This window comes from Mustela nivalis (genome assembly GCF_964662115.1).
Source record: "Mustela nivalis genome assembly, chromosome: X".
Taxonomy (NCBI): domain Eukaryota; kingdom Metazoa; phylum Chordata; class Mammalia; order Carnivora; family Mustelidae; genus Mustela; species Mustela nivalis.
The window spans coordinates 105,982,437-105,999,780 of NC_139040.1; the positions used below are offsets into that span (position 1 = coordinate 105,982,437).

The 17,344-nt window shown below is 34.5% G+C and overlaps 1 protein-coding gene across 1 annotated transcript in view; it reads left to right on the plus strand.

Annotated features, from left to right (window-relative positions):
- Positions 1-17,344, plus strand: part of DMD (dystrophin) — a 2,004,585-nt gene that overhangs the window by 697,143 nt on the left and 1,290,098 nt on the right. Inside the window, exon 20 of the mRNA XM_082716529.1 lies at positions 14,687-14,928. Coding sequence (XP_082572655.1) covers positions 14,687-14,928 — 242 coding nt within the window. The remainder of the gene's footprint in view (positions 1-14,686; positions 14,929-17,344) is intronic.

Here is a 17,344-nt window from a genome sequence, read left to right on the forward strand (position 1 = left end):
TGCAAATTTAAATTAAAGTGAGTTTGTGAGCTTTTTATTATTCTTTCTTAATGCTAAGCGAATTATTACAGGAAATTCATCTTTGAGTCCAGTGGAAGAAAATGGGATGTGCTAGAATATTTTATCAATCTGTTGCAGAGAAATCAATTTTAATGGAAACCCTGCTAGCATTTGTCCAAATAATTTAAGAAAATAAGGTTTGCAAAAATCATTGTAAATGTAAGCAATCATATACTATATGTAAACTGATTGTAATCTGATTTTAACTAATTCTTGCAATATATTTTCCCAAAAAGACTAAAATTATGTGTAGGACTTTATTAGCATACCTGTAGGCCAATTTGACATTTTTTATATTGTCTTTCATTTTTTTACTTTACACATGTCATCTCAGAAGAAACTTCATTTTTTAACTTCAGTTGTTTTTGAATAGGGTAAAAGTACAAAGCCAACACATTTTTTTTTATTTTTTTATCCATTTATTATTTATTTATTTAGAGCACTTGTGAGTGGGTGGGGTGGAGTAGGGGCAGAAGGAGAGAGTATTTTAAGCAGGCTTCGTGCCCAGCACAGAGTCCAAGGTGGGTCTTGATCTCAAAATCCTGAGATCATGAACTTAGCCAAAATCAAGAGTCTGATGTTTAACCGACTGAAACACCCAGGAACCCCCCCATTATTTTGAAATTCTTTTTTTTCTTTTTTAAGAATGTATTAAAATTAGGGGTACATGGGTGACTCAGTTGATTAAGTGGGTGCCTTGGGCTCAGGTCAAGATCCCAGGATCCTGGGATGGAGCCCTGTGCTAGGCTTCTTGTTCAGTGAGAAGCCTGCTTCTCCCTCTCCTCCATGCTTTCTGTCTCTCTCTCTATCTCTCTCTCAAATAAAATCTTTGGGAAAAAAAATTACTTTTTCCTCACAGTGCTCCAAAAGATGTCTGAACAAAATATGTTACTGACGTTGATTGTGAACAAACATTTTTGAAATTATTATTGTCTTAGTACTGCAGTCATTTCCAGATATAAGTGATTTATAAGAATCAGGAATAATGCTATTTCAAACAAGATTTTTTTTTACATATTTTACAGGATATGTTTACCAGAGTATAATAACCAAATGTAACAAATGTTTTTGTTGTGCATGTCAGCTTTTTCCAGGATCTGCCTGCATTCTGGAACATAAATTTTGTGTATGAAATATTTTTTGCCTTAATTGCCATGTTGGCATTAAAAAGTTCAGTGATCTTCCTAGGAAATCAATTTATTTTTTTCTTTTAATGAGCCCCATGACTATATTTGGTTAACAATAAAAACAAGCATGACAGCTGAGGATTGGGTGAACAAGTTAATAAATATATAGACAATGCAAAATACTGGAAGTTTGTTGTTCAGCTGTATGTTGCTAGGTGGTATAACGGATGAATTTGATAACAGCATTTTCATATTAAATGAAATTGTGTGATCTAAAATATAGGCTTGTAGCCACTATATGATTTCCCCATAGCAAGTATATTGTCACTTTTTTTATTTGTATAAGCCAATATAAAAGCTATACTCTTAAATGGTCTCCTTTCGTAATCAAATGTCAAGTATACATGACCTCAGATCATTATTCAAGAAGAATTTAAAATTTAATAGTGTAGGAAATGATTTTTTTGAAATTAAAACCATATACAGATTTAAAATGATCATATGATTAGTAATGTCATTTCCTAGATTATTGCCCTCAAAGCTCTAAATTTAGGAGGCATGAAGAAAAGTCAGGACATATACTAGGTCCTTAATAAATACTAATTGGTGAAATTCTTCTTAGCAAAGCAAAATTAAGACAGTTACTGAGTTAATTTTGGTCAGAAAATAATAATACTTTTGAAGGACAATGCTAACTTGTGTGGAGAGCAAAGAGCAGTAAGAACTAGGAGTGTGATTTCAGACACTGCTCATAGATTGACTGTATCGATCAAATTTTAAGCTTCTGATGCATTATGCCAATAAAGATAAGGTCTGACTGTTAAGAGATTAGGCTCAAATTTGGGCTCTATTTAGAGCATAGCTCTTCTACTCCATTCATTCACACATTTTACATCATTACTAAAAAGCAGAGTAAAGGATTCTAACTTTTTGTTCCTTTTTTTCAGTCTTACACGGAATAAATTTCATAACATTTATTTTATGTAATTTTACAAACTATGAGTGAAGGCAGTCATGTGCCTAAGTGCCTGGAGTATCTCTCTCCAGGTATATTTTAATGGGACCTCCTCACCCTAATTTACAATAGCTCTGCTGGCATAGAACCAAAAACTGGAGTTTACTAGTTTGGCTCGTGAAGCTGAAGGACCAAAATGAACTTTCTCTAAACCAGATTTCTAACCATAATCTTGATTAAGGTCTTCAATTTACAAGCCCAGAATTTCTTTTGTCAAGTTTAAGCTATGGAATACAATAATACTCATAACCATATAAAACATACACATTCTTTTCCTTTTATTTATAAAGAAGGAAAATAAGAACTGAATCATGGTACATCATTTATGACCTCATGTAAATTTTCATTCCTTTTAACCACATCTCTTGGCCTCAAAAATTAAGATAAAGACTAATAATTCTTGTACAGTGTTATTAATATCATGCAACTACTACAAATTTATGGTTTATGTATCTTTTATTGTGATAACCACATTTAACACATATAGTGTAAAATGGGTCTAAAATAGCATAGCTATTATATTTTCAAAAGCATTTTATAATATTTTCTATGTATGTATACATAGCAAGGTAAATTTTCTAGTTCAGATACTTTAAGATTAGAGTTTTTAATCTAGAGTTTCTTAAACAATTAAGATTGTTTTTTTTTTAAATAACTGGAATGATTTTGGAAGTCCTCTTTCAAATTTTCCTTCAGAATGAAAATCTAAGACCTGCAAAAAAAAAAATTCCTCAATACTTGTATCACTCTGTTTCAAAACTGATGTAAAATATATCAGACATATTTCCAAATACACTTTTGGTCATTTCTAAATAACTACTGAAAGAATGAATTTTTAGCATTAAGAAATGCAGAAAATGGGGAGAGAAAGATGGCAGAGGAGTATGAGACCTAAATTTCATCTGGTCCCAGGAATTCAGCTGGACAGTTATCAAACCATTCTAAACACCTATAACGTCTACAAGAGATTGAGGAGAAGAATAGCAGCAGTTCTATGAACAGAAAAGTGACCACTTTCTGGAAGATAGGACATGCGAAGAAGTAAATCCGAGGTGGCATACAGGAACATAAATGGAAGGGCCAGGAGAGGAAGCCTCCATCCACTGGCTCCCAGCAAGTGAGAGAGCAGTGGAGCACAAAATCAGAACTTTTAGAAGGCTGCTCTGCGGAGGGATGTTGCTCCAGTGGCTAAGCAAGGGGTGGAACCCTCAGGTCCCTCAGGATCACAGAAGGATCAGGAGTGTTTGAGTGTCGCAGAGCTCCCAGGTATCAGAGCAGGGAAGCCAGCTGCAGAGATGGAGCTGAGGAGTGAGTTCTCAGCTCAGGGTTGCCATAAACCAGAATCAGCAGCACTCAGGCCACTGCTCTTCGAGCAGGGACCCCAAAAGTGGCAAGCCTCCCTGTCCTTTCTCCACTGGGAGGAGCAGTACGGGAGCATGCTGCAGGAACCTGCTGGGTTTGAAGACCCCAAATGGGGCCGTGTGCCAGAGATAGAAATGCTCAGTCACAGGCCAGGTGAGCATGGAGTGTGGCCAGAGACCAGAGATACAGGAGTGATTGCTTTTCTCCAAGGGTGCATTGAGGAATGAGACCTCGAGTTCTCAGCTCCTCTGGGCTGGCCATTTTCATTCTTGTCCAGCAAAGCTGTACAGAAAGCATTCAGGGAACAAGGTCTATGGAGCAAACTCAGGCAGATTACTCAGCCTGGCCCTGGCAAGGACAGTGCAATTCCTCCTTGGGAAAGACATTTGAGAATCACTGTGCCCGCACCCTGCCCAATTTATTTTGTATAAAGATATATACGTTTTTCTTTCTCTAAAATTTTGGGATATTGTTTCTTCTAACAGACCAAAATATACCCTAAATCTAGTATATGGCTTTTTTTCTAGTCTCCTGCCTGATCACAATCTCTCCCCCTTTTTAAATTTTTTTTCTTTCTTTTTTCAACCAACTTCTTATCAATTCCTCTTTTATAGTCTTTTAGATTTTTAGATTTTTCATCTTTCTAGTCATATTCCATCCCCTCATTATATTACCCTTATTTTTGTATATATATATATATACATACATATGTTTTACTTTCTTTAAAATTTTGGGAGGCAGTTTCTTCTAAACAGACCAAAATATGCCCCAAATCAACTATGTGGCTCTGTTCTGTTCACCAGTCTTAATAATAATGCATATATATAATGCATATATATATGTATATGTTATACATATATATATGTGTATATATATATATGGTACAATGGAAAAGACAGTCTCCACAACAAATGGTGTTGGGAAAATTGGACAGCCACATGCAGAAAAATGAAACTGGACCATTTCCTTATACCACACAAAAGAATAGACTCAAAATGGATGAAAGACCTCAATGTGAGACAGGAATCCAACAAAATCCTTGATATATGCATTATATATATGCATTATTATTATATATAATAATATATAATATTATATACATTATATATATACATATATATATATATAATATTTTTTTTCCTTTCTTTTCACCTGGTTTCAGGTCTCTTTTGATTTGTTTAGTGTATGTTTTTCAGGGTCATTGTTACCCTTTTAGCATTTTGTTCTCTCATTCAGCTATGCCTTTCTGGACTAAATGACAAAGTGGAAAAACTCACTTCAGAAAAAGAACAAGAGGCAGTACTGACTACTAGGGATCCTAATCGATATGGACATTAGTAAGATGTCAGAACTAGATTTCAGAATGACAATTATAAAGATTCTAGCTGGACTTAGAAAAAGCATAGAAGATACTAGAGAATCCCTTTTTAGATAAATAAAATAACTAAAATCTTACCAAGTTGATTTTTTTTTAAATAAAGCTATTAATGAGGTGCAATAAAAAAATGGAAGCTCTTACTGCTAGGATAAATGAGACAGAAAAGAGAATTAGTGATATAGACGACCAAATGATGGAAAATAAAGAAGCTTTGAAAAAGAGAGATAAGCAACTACTGGATCAGAATGGAAGAATTCGAGAGATAAGAATTGCCATAAGATGAAACATATTAGAATAATTGGGATCCCAGAAGAAGAAGGAGAGGGGCAGAAGGTATATTGGAGCAAATTATAGCAGAGAACTTCCCTAATCTTGGGAAGGAAACAGGCATCAAAATCCAGGCACTGGATTAAAAATCAATACAACTGTACTAAACTGTATTAAAATCAATATAAATAGGTCAATACCCCATCATCTAATAGTAAAGCTTACAAGTCTCAGAGACAAAGAGAAAATCCTGAAGGCAGCTCAGGACAAGGGACCTATAACCTATAATGGTAGAAACACTAGATTGCCAGAAGACTTATCCACAGGGACCTGGGAGGCCAGAAAGGACTGGCATCTGATATATTCAGATGAGAAATGAGAAAAATGTGCAACCAAGAATACTATATTCAGCTAGGCTGTCATTGGAAAAGGAAGGACGGATAAAAAGTTAGGACAAACAAAAACTAAAAGAATTTGCAAACACCAAGCCAGCCCTACAGAAAATATTGAAAGGGGTCCTCTAAGCAAAGAGAGAGCCGAAAAATGACATATACCAGGAAGGAACAGAGACAATATATGGTAACATTCCCCTTATAGGCAATACAGTGGCACTAAATTCATATCTTTCAATAGTTACCTGGAATGTCACTGGGCTAAAGGGCCAAACCAAAAGACACAGGGTATCAGAATGGATTTTAAAAAAAAAAGAACCATCAATATGCTGTCTGCAAAAGACTCATTTTAGACCCAAAGATATCTCCAGACTTAAAGTGAGGGGGTAGAAAACAATTTACCATACTAATGGACATCAAAAGAAAGCTCGGGTGGCAACCCTTACATCAGACAAATTAAACTTTAAGCCAAAGACTATAATAAGAGATGAGGAAGGACAGTATATCATACTCAAAGGGTCTGTCCAACAAGAAGATCTAACAATTTAAGATATCTATGCCCCTAACATGGGAGCAGCGAACTACATAAACCAATTAATAACAAAATGAAAGAAACACATCAACAATAATATGATAATAGTAGGGGACTTTAATACTCCCCTCACTGAAATGGACAGATCATTTAAGCAAAAGATGAACAAGGAAATAAAGGCTTTAAAAGACACACTGGACTAGATGGACATCACAAATATATTCAGAAGACGGTATGGTACTGACACAAAATTAGACACATAGGTCAATGGAACAGAATAGAGAGCCCAGAAATGGACTCTCAACTCCATGGTCAACTAATCTTTGACAATGCAGGAAAGAATGTCCAATGGAAAAGACAGTCTCCACAACAAATGGTGTTGGGAAAATTGGACAGCCACATGCAGAAAAATGAAACTGGACCATTTCCTTATACCACACAAAAGAATAGACTCAAAATGGATGAAAGACCTCAATGTGAGACAGGAATCCAACAAAATCCTTGAGAAGAACACAGGAAGAAACCTCTTTAACCTGAGATGTAGCAACTTCTTCCTAGAAACATTGCCAAAGATAAGGGAAACAAGGGCAAAAATGAACTATTGGGACTTCATCAAGATAAAAAAACTTTGCACTATAATGGAAACAGTCACCAAAACTAAAAGAGACCTGACAGAATGGGAGAGGCTTTTCACAAATGACATATCAGATAAAGGGCTAGTATCCAAAATATATAAAGAACTTATCAAACTCAACACCCAAAGGACAAATAATGCAATCAAGAAATGGGCAGAAGACATGAACAGACATTTCTGCAAAGAAGACATCTAGATGGCCAATAGACACATGAAAGAGTGTTCCACATCATTCAGCATCAGGGAAATACAAATCAAAACCACAATGAGATACCTTCTCACACCAGTCAGAATGGGTAAAATTAACCAGTCAGGAAATGACAGGTGTTGGCGAGGATGTGAAGGAAGGGGAACCCTCCTACACTGTTGGTGGGAAAGGAAGCTGTGCAGCCACTCTGGTAAACAGTATGGAGGTTCCTCAAAAAGTTGAAAATGAAGCTACCCTATGACCCAGCAATTACACTACTGGGTATTTACCCTAAAGATACAAATGTAGTGATCCAAAGGGGCATGTGCACTGGAATGTTTATAGCAGCAATGTCCACAGTAGCCAAACCATGGAAAGAGCCTATAAGTCCATCAATAGGTGAATGGATAAAGAAGGTGTGGTGTGTATGTGTGTGTGTGTGTGTGTGTATATACACACAATGGAGTATTATGCAGCCATCAAAAATGAAATCTTGCCATTTGCAATGATATGGATGGAACTAGAGACTATTATGCTAAGCAAAATAAGTCAATCAGAGAAAGAAATTATATGATCTTACTGATATGAGGAATTTGAGAAACAAGATGGATGATCATGGGGAAAGGAAGGAAAAATGAAACAAGATGACACCAGAGAGGAGACAAATCTCGAGATTCTTAATCTCAGGAAACAAAATGAAGGTTGTTTGGGAGGGAGGGGAGAGATGGGGTGGCTGGATGATGGACATTGGGGAGGGTTGTGCTATGATGAGTGCTGTGAATTGTGTAAGACTGATGAATCACAGACCTGTACCCCTGAAGCAAAAAATACATTATATATTAATTTTTTAAAAAGAAAGAAACACAGAAAACAAAACCTATTAGTCTCAAAGGTAGTTTGTTAAAGGAAATGAAGAAAGGTGCTGAGGAAAAGGAGTGACCTAAAATTCTTAAGAGTACAGAGATTACCATCATGCCAATGTAGAAGTGACTCTGACTTGATGTTCCAGAATTTTGTTAAAAATCATTCTTCTGTCTTGAAAACAGTCTTTCTCATAACGTGTGTTCAGTTTTGCAGGCTCACTAGATGTTAGGATCAATTTAAAGCAATTTAAAGATGATTTTCATTTTTCTATACTTTATCAAATGCAAAGCTTACCTGAAAAATATTAAAGTACAGTAAACATTAAATATATTGTCAACTTTAATATTATTTTGTGAGTTTTGTAGTAGAATGGTTGATATTTGCAAAATATGCACAGAATCAGTAAAAGACTCATATTAATTTATTTGGAACGTTTTTTACAACCAAAAAAGAAGGTGCATCAGTTACTTGCATACTTTAAAGTTTAACACAAACATTTCCCTTGTAGATGTCCCAGTTCTAATGTAAGCATGTAAGTTATCTTCATGATTATAGTAGGCTAAATAAAAAGACTACAGTGCTAACAGCATGTTAGTTTAAGAATCATGTTTGTTAGTTTTTAATTGAATTTCGGTATAATGAACTGATTTATCTATTCCTTAACTGTATCTTTTTTTAACAAACATTAAGTTTGTAATTCCTGTCAACATCATTTGACTGGATAAGTATGGGAATAGTTTGAGAAGAGTGGTGGATGGTGGAGAGACATTCTTATTAGAGAAATTTTTCACAAATATATCTTTTATGAAGCTTATTGTTACTATATAAGATGGGAATAAGAACTTTAGTCTCAAGAAATTGTTGGCTTTCTAGAATTTTAATGAGAGTAAGTGGGAGACTACATTGGGTACCTAGTGATGTAATTTTGTTTCCTATAGCCATGTTATGCTGAGAAGGGGAATTTCCCAATCTGCACTTATTTCCTTTTTTCTTTTTAAGGATACAACATAACCTTCTCTAAGGTTTGTTTTTATAGTTTTTCATTTAAACACAAAAATGGTTAATTAAAATTTTAGAAAATTTCACAACAAAGTATGGTAAATGATCTGACTACCATATTGGTACTATTGATTATTCATTAAAGAATCCTAATTTACTAAGATTTTGTCAGACTGTTTTTATCTGATCTTCTTACTTTAAAGTGAAAGCTTTTCAGTGTGTGAGTATGGGATTTTAAGACAATTTAGAATATTTTTGGTATTTAATCATTTGCTTTCTTTTTCTCTATTTAGACTTCATTCTTTTCTAAAAAGATTTTATTTACTTATTTGACAGAGAGAGAGACAGCTAGAGAGGGAACATGAGTAGGGGGATTGGGAGAGGGAGACGCAGGCTTCCCAGTGAGCAGGGAGCCTAATGCAGGGCTTGATCCCAGGACTCTGGGATCATGACCTGAGCTGAAGTCAGACACTTATCGACTGAGCCACCTGGTACCCCTAGACTTTATTCTTAAATTTGTTTGTAAAATAATGTTCTTGCATCTATATGTAGTCTCCTTATCAGTCGGGTATTTTTAAAAAAAGCCTGGTTTAGATAAACGGTTTTCCTTTATTAATATTAAAATTACCAAAAGAGTAGTTATATCAAACATTTATTTGGAAACATATATAAGCATAGTTTATTTTCCCCTTCTTTAGGCTATAAAATTATTTCACCACAATTTCCAGAGGCGATGGTATAATATAATTATCTAATAGTGTTAGTGATGTTTTCTACATTAAACTGTGCTTCCCTTTCATTTTCTAATTATAGTTTCCTGTATGTTAATTAAGAGTCTGAAGACAATCACATTAAGGAAATGTTTAAATAAAACTAGTAATTATTAGTATATTAGACTAGAAGAATAACTCAAAACCATCATCCCTTGATTGTTAGATTATAGTGTTTAAGGTGATACTTTATAGTAAGTCTGCTAAGGACTATAATTAAATAGAACAGACTGATAACACAGACAAGGACTCCTCTTATCTATAATATTAATTGTGTAACTGCATTTTTAGTGTTTTGCTTTATATAGCTCATTAAGTATTTCACATGAGTGATGCCTTTTGAGTTTGGGCAACCAAATTTTGTCAGATTGTTAAAGACAGCGATTATAGTCAGTTTGGCTCACCTCAAAGCCAAACCTTTCATCTTCTCTTCACATCACTGTGAAGGATTTTTAGTGGCAGTAACTCTTCTAATTATATATTTTAATGGAAAGACATTTTGCAGCTGGTCTGTATGTGAGTGGGGCATATAAATAATACTATTTGCAGTATTTCAGCCCCTCCATTGTAAATGAATAGCTTTCTCCATAGTTGGACTCATTTCCTCTTCTCTTACGCTTTCCTCAGTTCTGGGCAGTTGTATTTATGTCTCTTATTTCTCCATGTGACACTTGGGGATAATGGTCTACACAGAGTTCACATGCCATAAATGTTAATTGACAGACACATCATTCTTTGACTCCAGTCTCCAAACGAAAAAACTTTGTGTGTGTGTGTGTGTGTGTGCGTGCGCGCATGTGTGTGTATGTGTGTGTGTGTGTGAGAGAGAGAGAGAGAGAGAGGGAGAGGGAGAAAGTCATAGTGGTCACTGTTGTTGGAGAAAATTTATCACAAAAACAAATACGAATAGGAATCTGGCCCTTACTCTCATAATTCAGTGATGTTTAAGAATAGAAAAAAAGTTTTGGGGCGCCTGGGTGGCTCAGTGGGTTAAGCCTCTGCCTTCGGCTCAGGTCATGATCTCAGGGTCCTGGGATCGAGCCCCGCATCGGGCTCTCTGCTCAGCAGGGAGCCTGCTTCCTCCTCTCTCTCTGCCTGCCTCTCTGCCTACATGTGATCTGTCTGTCAAATAAATAAACAAAATCTTTTAAAAAAAAGTTTTAAAAAAAGCTATTTTAGTAAATTTATGTATTCACTAGGGGTATAAATTTTACATAAACCTATTAACTTTTAAAAGCTATTATTTAAAAAATTATTTTAAAAAAGCAATTGTATAAAAATTAGTGTGGTTGAAGAAACCTCTAGAATTTAGTCTACAATACTCAGGCCTTATTTTCATGGACTTAGTAAATTTCTATTACATTCAAGGCTGTTATATTCATGCCAAATGGGCTTGTAAAGACCCTCACCTAATATGCAATAAAAATTGGAGACTATTTATTAAAACTTCATTTTGAGTTTTCATTCTAAACACAGGTTTTGCATGATTCTACTCTGGCTTCATGGCTAATGATGAATATACTTAATGAGGAATACTTCACTTTAAGTGGCAGTTCTGAAGTACTTGCATGGAAGGTGGTGCACAATTAAAATTATTCTAACAGTCTGTTATGCACTGTACACAAGTAATAAAATTAATGGATGCACTTGAAGTAATGATCCATTTCCTCTGGGTGCAATATATTTATTCATAGACTATTTCAGGGGTTGTTTAGAATACGAGATGTGAATGGATTATGATCCCTTATCCCTGAGATTCTAATGTGCTACTACAAAATGGCTTCCATAAGTATTGTTCATAATGCCTGCTGAGTTAGTGTTTGTATTCTTAAGTAGCTAACAAAAAAATTAGAAAAACAGATGCTCAAATAATTGATACTTTAAAATTTGCAGATACCCTTAAAAAGGGTCATAAAATTTAAAATTTTCAGTTGGTTTAAGGAACATGTAATTTTATGAAATACACATAAAATAGTTACATAAAATAGTAAAATTACTCATGCTTCAGTATTCATTTGGGAAACAGTATCCTTATTTATTCTGCTAGTTTTAAGAGACTTTGTCCTAATAGATAGCTAATTCATGAATCTGAAGTATTGGCATTTATAATTTTAGTTTAAGAGATATACATGTAGTAATGTGCCATGTACCAGGGCTTTTGATCCTTCCCCAAGTATTTTAAAGCAAACTTGAAGCAAGAGAGACTGTATGCATCCTTGTGTTTGGCTTTTTGTGTCTCTGGGTATTGCTACCCTAATGTTCATATTTGTATGAAGTAAGCTATTGATTTAGTGTTGCGTGAGTTCACAAGTACACTGTACTTATTCCTTACCTATTCTAAGCTGAGAACTCTATCAGATACTGCCTGCCAGTGAAGACCTTTTTCTCAGAGTGGTTTTGAGTTTAGAAGGAGAGGTCTTCCTCCTCTTGTTGAGCAGGAAGTATATTCACATGAAACAATACAATATTTACATGTAAATCCTTCATAATAAGATATCTGATTCTCTGTGGTCAACATCTTATCTTTGCCAGTGACATGTGGAAGTTTCTGTTTTTAATTTTTGGCATAGTTGCCCTTTATCATTTTAATTACAAATGAGAATGGATGTATGGCCAAATATTTGAAGCTTTGCTAATATACTCATGAATTTTATCACCGGTTGATATGATTTCTTTTAAAAATGTCTACACACACTTTCTATATCCCATATTAGTGCCATATCTTATAAAATTAGCACTAACTTTAAAAATATTAATCATTGATTTTTTTTTTATAAATGCCCCCTTTCTGTCGTTAAGAAGACCGCCCCTGACCAATTTCAAGATTTGAAATCTCTGATCTCTCTTTTCTTTTTGTTGGCTACATATTATTTGATGTAACATTGATATTTATTATTTGCCTGACATATATCAGACTTTATGTAACTGCTTCACACATGTTAACTCAGAACCCTCATAGGTATCCTATGAGACCAATTCTATTTTAGCCTCATTTCATGGATGAGAAAAAGGAGATCCAGTGGGATCGAATAATTGAGCCTCATTTACCCATTTAGTAAAGGGAATGAAATTTGAACTCAGTTCTGCCTAATACTAGAGCTCTTACTGTGAATTTCTGTAGCTTTCTGTTCCCCTTCACCATTTATCCCAATAGGGAGATCCTTCTTATACCTATTATTGTGTTTTAATCACCCTTATTTAGTTATAAAAATCAATATGTTAATAAGTAGAGAGTATTATAGATTTCATAGTGGATTTGTACAAAATTTGCTTTTCTCATTTATTTTAATTCCCTTTGCAGTGATGTTAGCATCTGGACACTTTTTGGCCTGACATATTGAGCTGATAGTTTTGGAGAATTATCAACAAGGATACATTAAATTCTATCCCTAGATTTTAATAGATACCACAGGACCAATTGGTAGTTCATTATAGTTTTATTTGTATTTTCTTATTAGATTAGCATGTATTATTCACATGAAAAATTACTTTATGGTTTTATTTTTTCATTTGAGAAGGGTGGCTCTTTATATGATTGACTTATGTCAGGGACAGTGAGCTCATTTCCCTTATATTTCCTTATAATTTAGAGAAATGTTAAACAATACTCAATGCAGTATCCGTTCATTAGTACCTTTAAATTACTTTAGCATCTCTGACCTGCCCAAACTGGAATTGGACCACCATGGTCTTCCTTCTTCTAAGTGCTTATTCAAGTTTAACATATGCTGAGAATATTTCCTCTAAACATCTGATCATTTGTGTCCATGGCACATTTGAATAACTATATAACAACATTTCTCCCTTCAAATATTCAAATAATGTCTCAAAAATATAAGAAAGTTATCAATGCTGTTATAGCTGTATTTTAAAATGGATATACAATTTAATATTTTTATATAATATAATTAAGAAAGTTACTATGTAATTTCATACATGTGTGTATGTGTGTGTAAGAACACCTAAGTTTGGCCAAGTAACTATAGAGAGTATTTTATCACACAACATTACCTGATGTTGTCACTGTTTCTTGGTATGTATAGGATAATATATAGTTGGAGTGGCATTAGTAATCACATAGCACATTATGGTAAACTTAAATAGATTGAATAATATTAAAAGACACCAAACACCTAACACATAGTAGATTCTCCAGAAAGCTAAGTAATAATGATGTGCTTATGTTTCCATTTTACCTTTGATAGATTTTTTTTCTGCTTTAGTTTTGTTATAGATGATTTTAAAATTATCAGATAAACTTCCATATTTGTAAATGATATGTAATATGAACATATTTTTTCATTTTAGAAAGGTTATTTTTAGTGCTTATTTCACTTCTTTTATTTTTATTTTTTTAAACTTTTTTTTAAAGATTTTATTTATTTATTTGACAGACAGAGATCACAAATAGGCAGAGAGGCAGGCAGAGAGAGAGAGAGAGAGAGTGGAGGAAGCAGGTTCCCTGCTGAGCAGAGTCCGATGTGGGGCTTGATCCCATGACCTGGGATCATGACCCGAGCCAAAGGCAGAGGCTTTAACCCACTGAGCCACCCAGGCACCCATCACTTCTTTGGACCCATGGAAAATTGCACTGCCTTTCTATAGCAGAAGTAGAGAATTACTGCATTTTGATAAAAACTCCTTTCTTTTTTTTATTAAAATCCAAATAATAGCATTTCAGCTAATTCCCAAACTGTTTTAAAAACACAGAGGTTAGTGTTTCAATGTACATTTCAATATCATACATGATATTTAACAATTATTTGGAATCCTCCAAAAGATTTTTTGGTCCATGATCAATCTTCCAATTCCCTTCAGAGATTTGACCCTTTTTGTTTTGATTTAAATATATTCTACTCTTGTACACCTTATGTGTCCTCATTTATTATTTTATTGCATGCATACTCTTGATAAGATGCATCTCTAATAATTTACAATCAGTAATCAAAAATTCTGTTGGTACTTCTATTTCTTTATCAGTAAATGATTTGTTCAAAATCCTTCATGAGATGAGTACTTTTAAACTTGAGACACATGGGTTTTCAGATGTCTTGCAGTCTGTGGCTTCAGTGGATATATTTTAAAAATCTTCTTTCTAGAGGGTGTTAATGCTGACAGCATCAAACAAGCCTCAGAACAACTGAACAGCCGGTGGATAGAGTTCTGCCAATTGCTAAGCGAGAGACTTAACTGGCTGGAGTATCAGAACAACATCATCACTTTCTATAATCAGCTACAACAATTGGAGCAGATGACAACTACTGCTGAAAACTGGTTGAAAACCCAGCCCACCACCACAACAGAGCCAACAGTAATTAAAAGCCAGTTAAAAATGTGTAAGGTAAGATTCTTTCCTACTTTTTGGATCATGATCAAAAGGAATTTCTTGGCAATTTCCAGAAGAATAGCAAATTATTTAATTTAAAAAAAACCCTTTGAAGGGTGTAAACACAATAAAGGTCAAAATGTAAGTGAAGAAAATGAGTTCAAATAGATAATGTATGATGACTGGATCCTAAAAAAGTAGATTTAGAGTACTTACACATGGCTAGTTGATTTTGTCTGTTTGCAGAATGGTTAAGCAGTTTGGGAGTATGGAAACTACACATATCCTATGAGAAATGGCCAGTAATTTGGAGCTCATTTTTATGGCAGCTCATGTGCTAAAAACAAAACTCATTCATATGTTAAAAAAGTGGAATCTACACAAACACAAGCAGTCAATGTACTGTATAATTGGATATATGAGGAAAATCTTTAAAATTGACAGTTCACTCAAATTAGGATAATTTGAGGAAGGTTTCCTTACCAAAATATTTTATCAGTGTGCTTGGAATATAGAGGAACCATAAGGCATAGTACAGTAACCCTGCATCAGAGCTGTAACTTCTGAGGCCCAAAAGGATTAGAGATAGAGAAGGTACAGAAATTCAGGAGTGAATGGGGCACCCATTGTAAAGACAGCCTTAAGAACCAGCCCCACATGCTATCACAGGAATGGATCCAGAAAAATCAATATGCTATTTTACTTTCCTCCCTGCCTCTAAAACCTGAATCTGGACAGGGATCCCCATTGGCTAAACTTAATCATTAGACACAATACAAAGAGCCCTAGTTTATAAGTGTCATTCTCCTGAGTTCTAGAAGTGGGCAGTGCATCCAGAGGGCCAAACAAGGTATAACTGACACCAAGGAACCTGAGAAAGAGATTAAAAGAGTGTGTTTACAAATGTAAGAAAACCAGAGTTACACAATAATGAAGATCACTTGAACTTTTTATATGGTTACTATGAGCTGAATGCTTTTCATGGAAAGTGAGAAATTGGTTAAATGAAATGGTTTCTAGGATGAACCTCAATGACAGACTGAGATGGCTAGGTTTAATCTAAGAAGCAGGGAATCGAGGTTAATATGTATACTTTGAAAAGAATGGTTTAAATAATGGGAGATTGAAGATGCAGAGGTGACAAGGTTGCTTTGGAGGTGGTATTAATCCCAGGAAGGGATGGGAAATTCAAAGATACTTTGAAGGGAAAAGCAGTTAAAGGACCGGAAGATTTTTTTTATCTCATATTGGTTCTGCAGATTTACTAGGAAATGACTAAACTCAGGAAATACATTTTTAGATAAAGAATATAGGACAGAAAGGCATTGAGTTTTTTAATGCAAATATGCAAATCAAGGGAATTTCTATACTTAAAGACACATTTTGCTGTTAATAGAATTGGTGACTTTTGTTTTTCCTATGAATCCATGGAATACTCCACCTACATTATTTCTTGTAACAAAAATTGATGATCTTACCTTAACCTGTTTGTTGAAATTCAGGTATAAAAATTAACCATAAAATCTAAAAAATACATTCACCCATAGAATAAATAGTCAATATCCCTAGTGTTGCTGAGAGTGATACTAAGTGTATTAACTTGGTTCAACTGCCTGACAGATACCACAGGGTAATTGGTGGCTTAAACACAACCACTTCCAAAGAGCTGAAGGAAGGCCAATGTGAATACTGGACAGAAAGGGTGAGGGGTGGGAATAAGATAAAAGAGTCCAAAAGACAGGCATATTAGAGACAAAGCAAGGACTCTTGGGACCTGGAGTATTTTGGTCTTTATCTGAGGAACAAATGGAGATCATTGGTGGTTAACAAATCTTAAATATTCTCTAGAGGTTGAGGAAGTCATCCTGAGTGAAATTATTTCATTTTTCTGCATTCAGTCAGAAGATCCCAAATTTTGATGAAGTAATTCCATTCTTCTTCATCACATCTTACTCTTTTTCTCTGCACCTTTGGTTGCTATTAACTTGATGAGTCACCTGGGGTAAAATATTTAGCAGGATGAGCTCAGACTCATTCACACAAAAGCTAACATATTATTTTGCTATGATTAATGCTAGGTAAATAAATTATTCTATCTTGTTTATCAGTGCATTCTGTTATTTGGAGATTTTTTTTTTAAGATTAGACAGTAGTGTTAGCTCCAAATATAATGCTTGCCAGAACTGGTTCTTCTTATGGGGGTTTGAGAAGTCTTTGGGAATTGGAAGAAATCCACGGACGCTTTTCCAAGAAAAATGAAAAAGTTATTCCATCAGATAAACACAAAATTTGAAGGATAAACAGACTCAGGGAAGATGCCTTACTCAGGAGGACTAACCACATTAAGGCCCTTTTTGTGGAAATAATGAGTAATTGCTAACATCTTTTAAATGTTAAATATTTCAAGTCAAAATGATCTCTCCTAAGACTT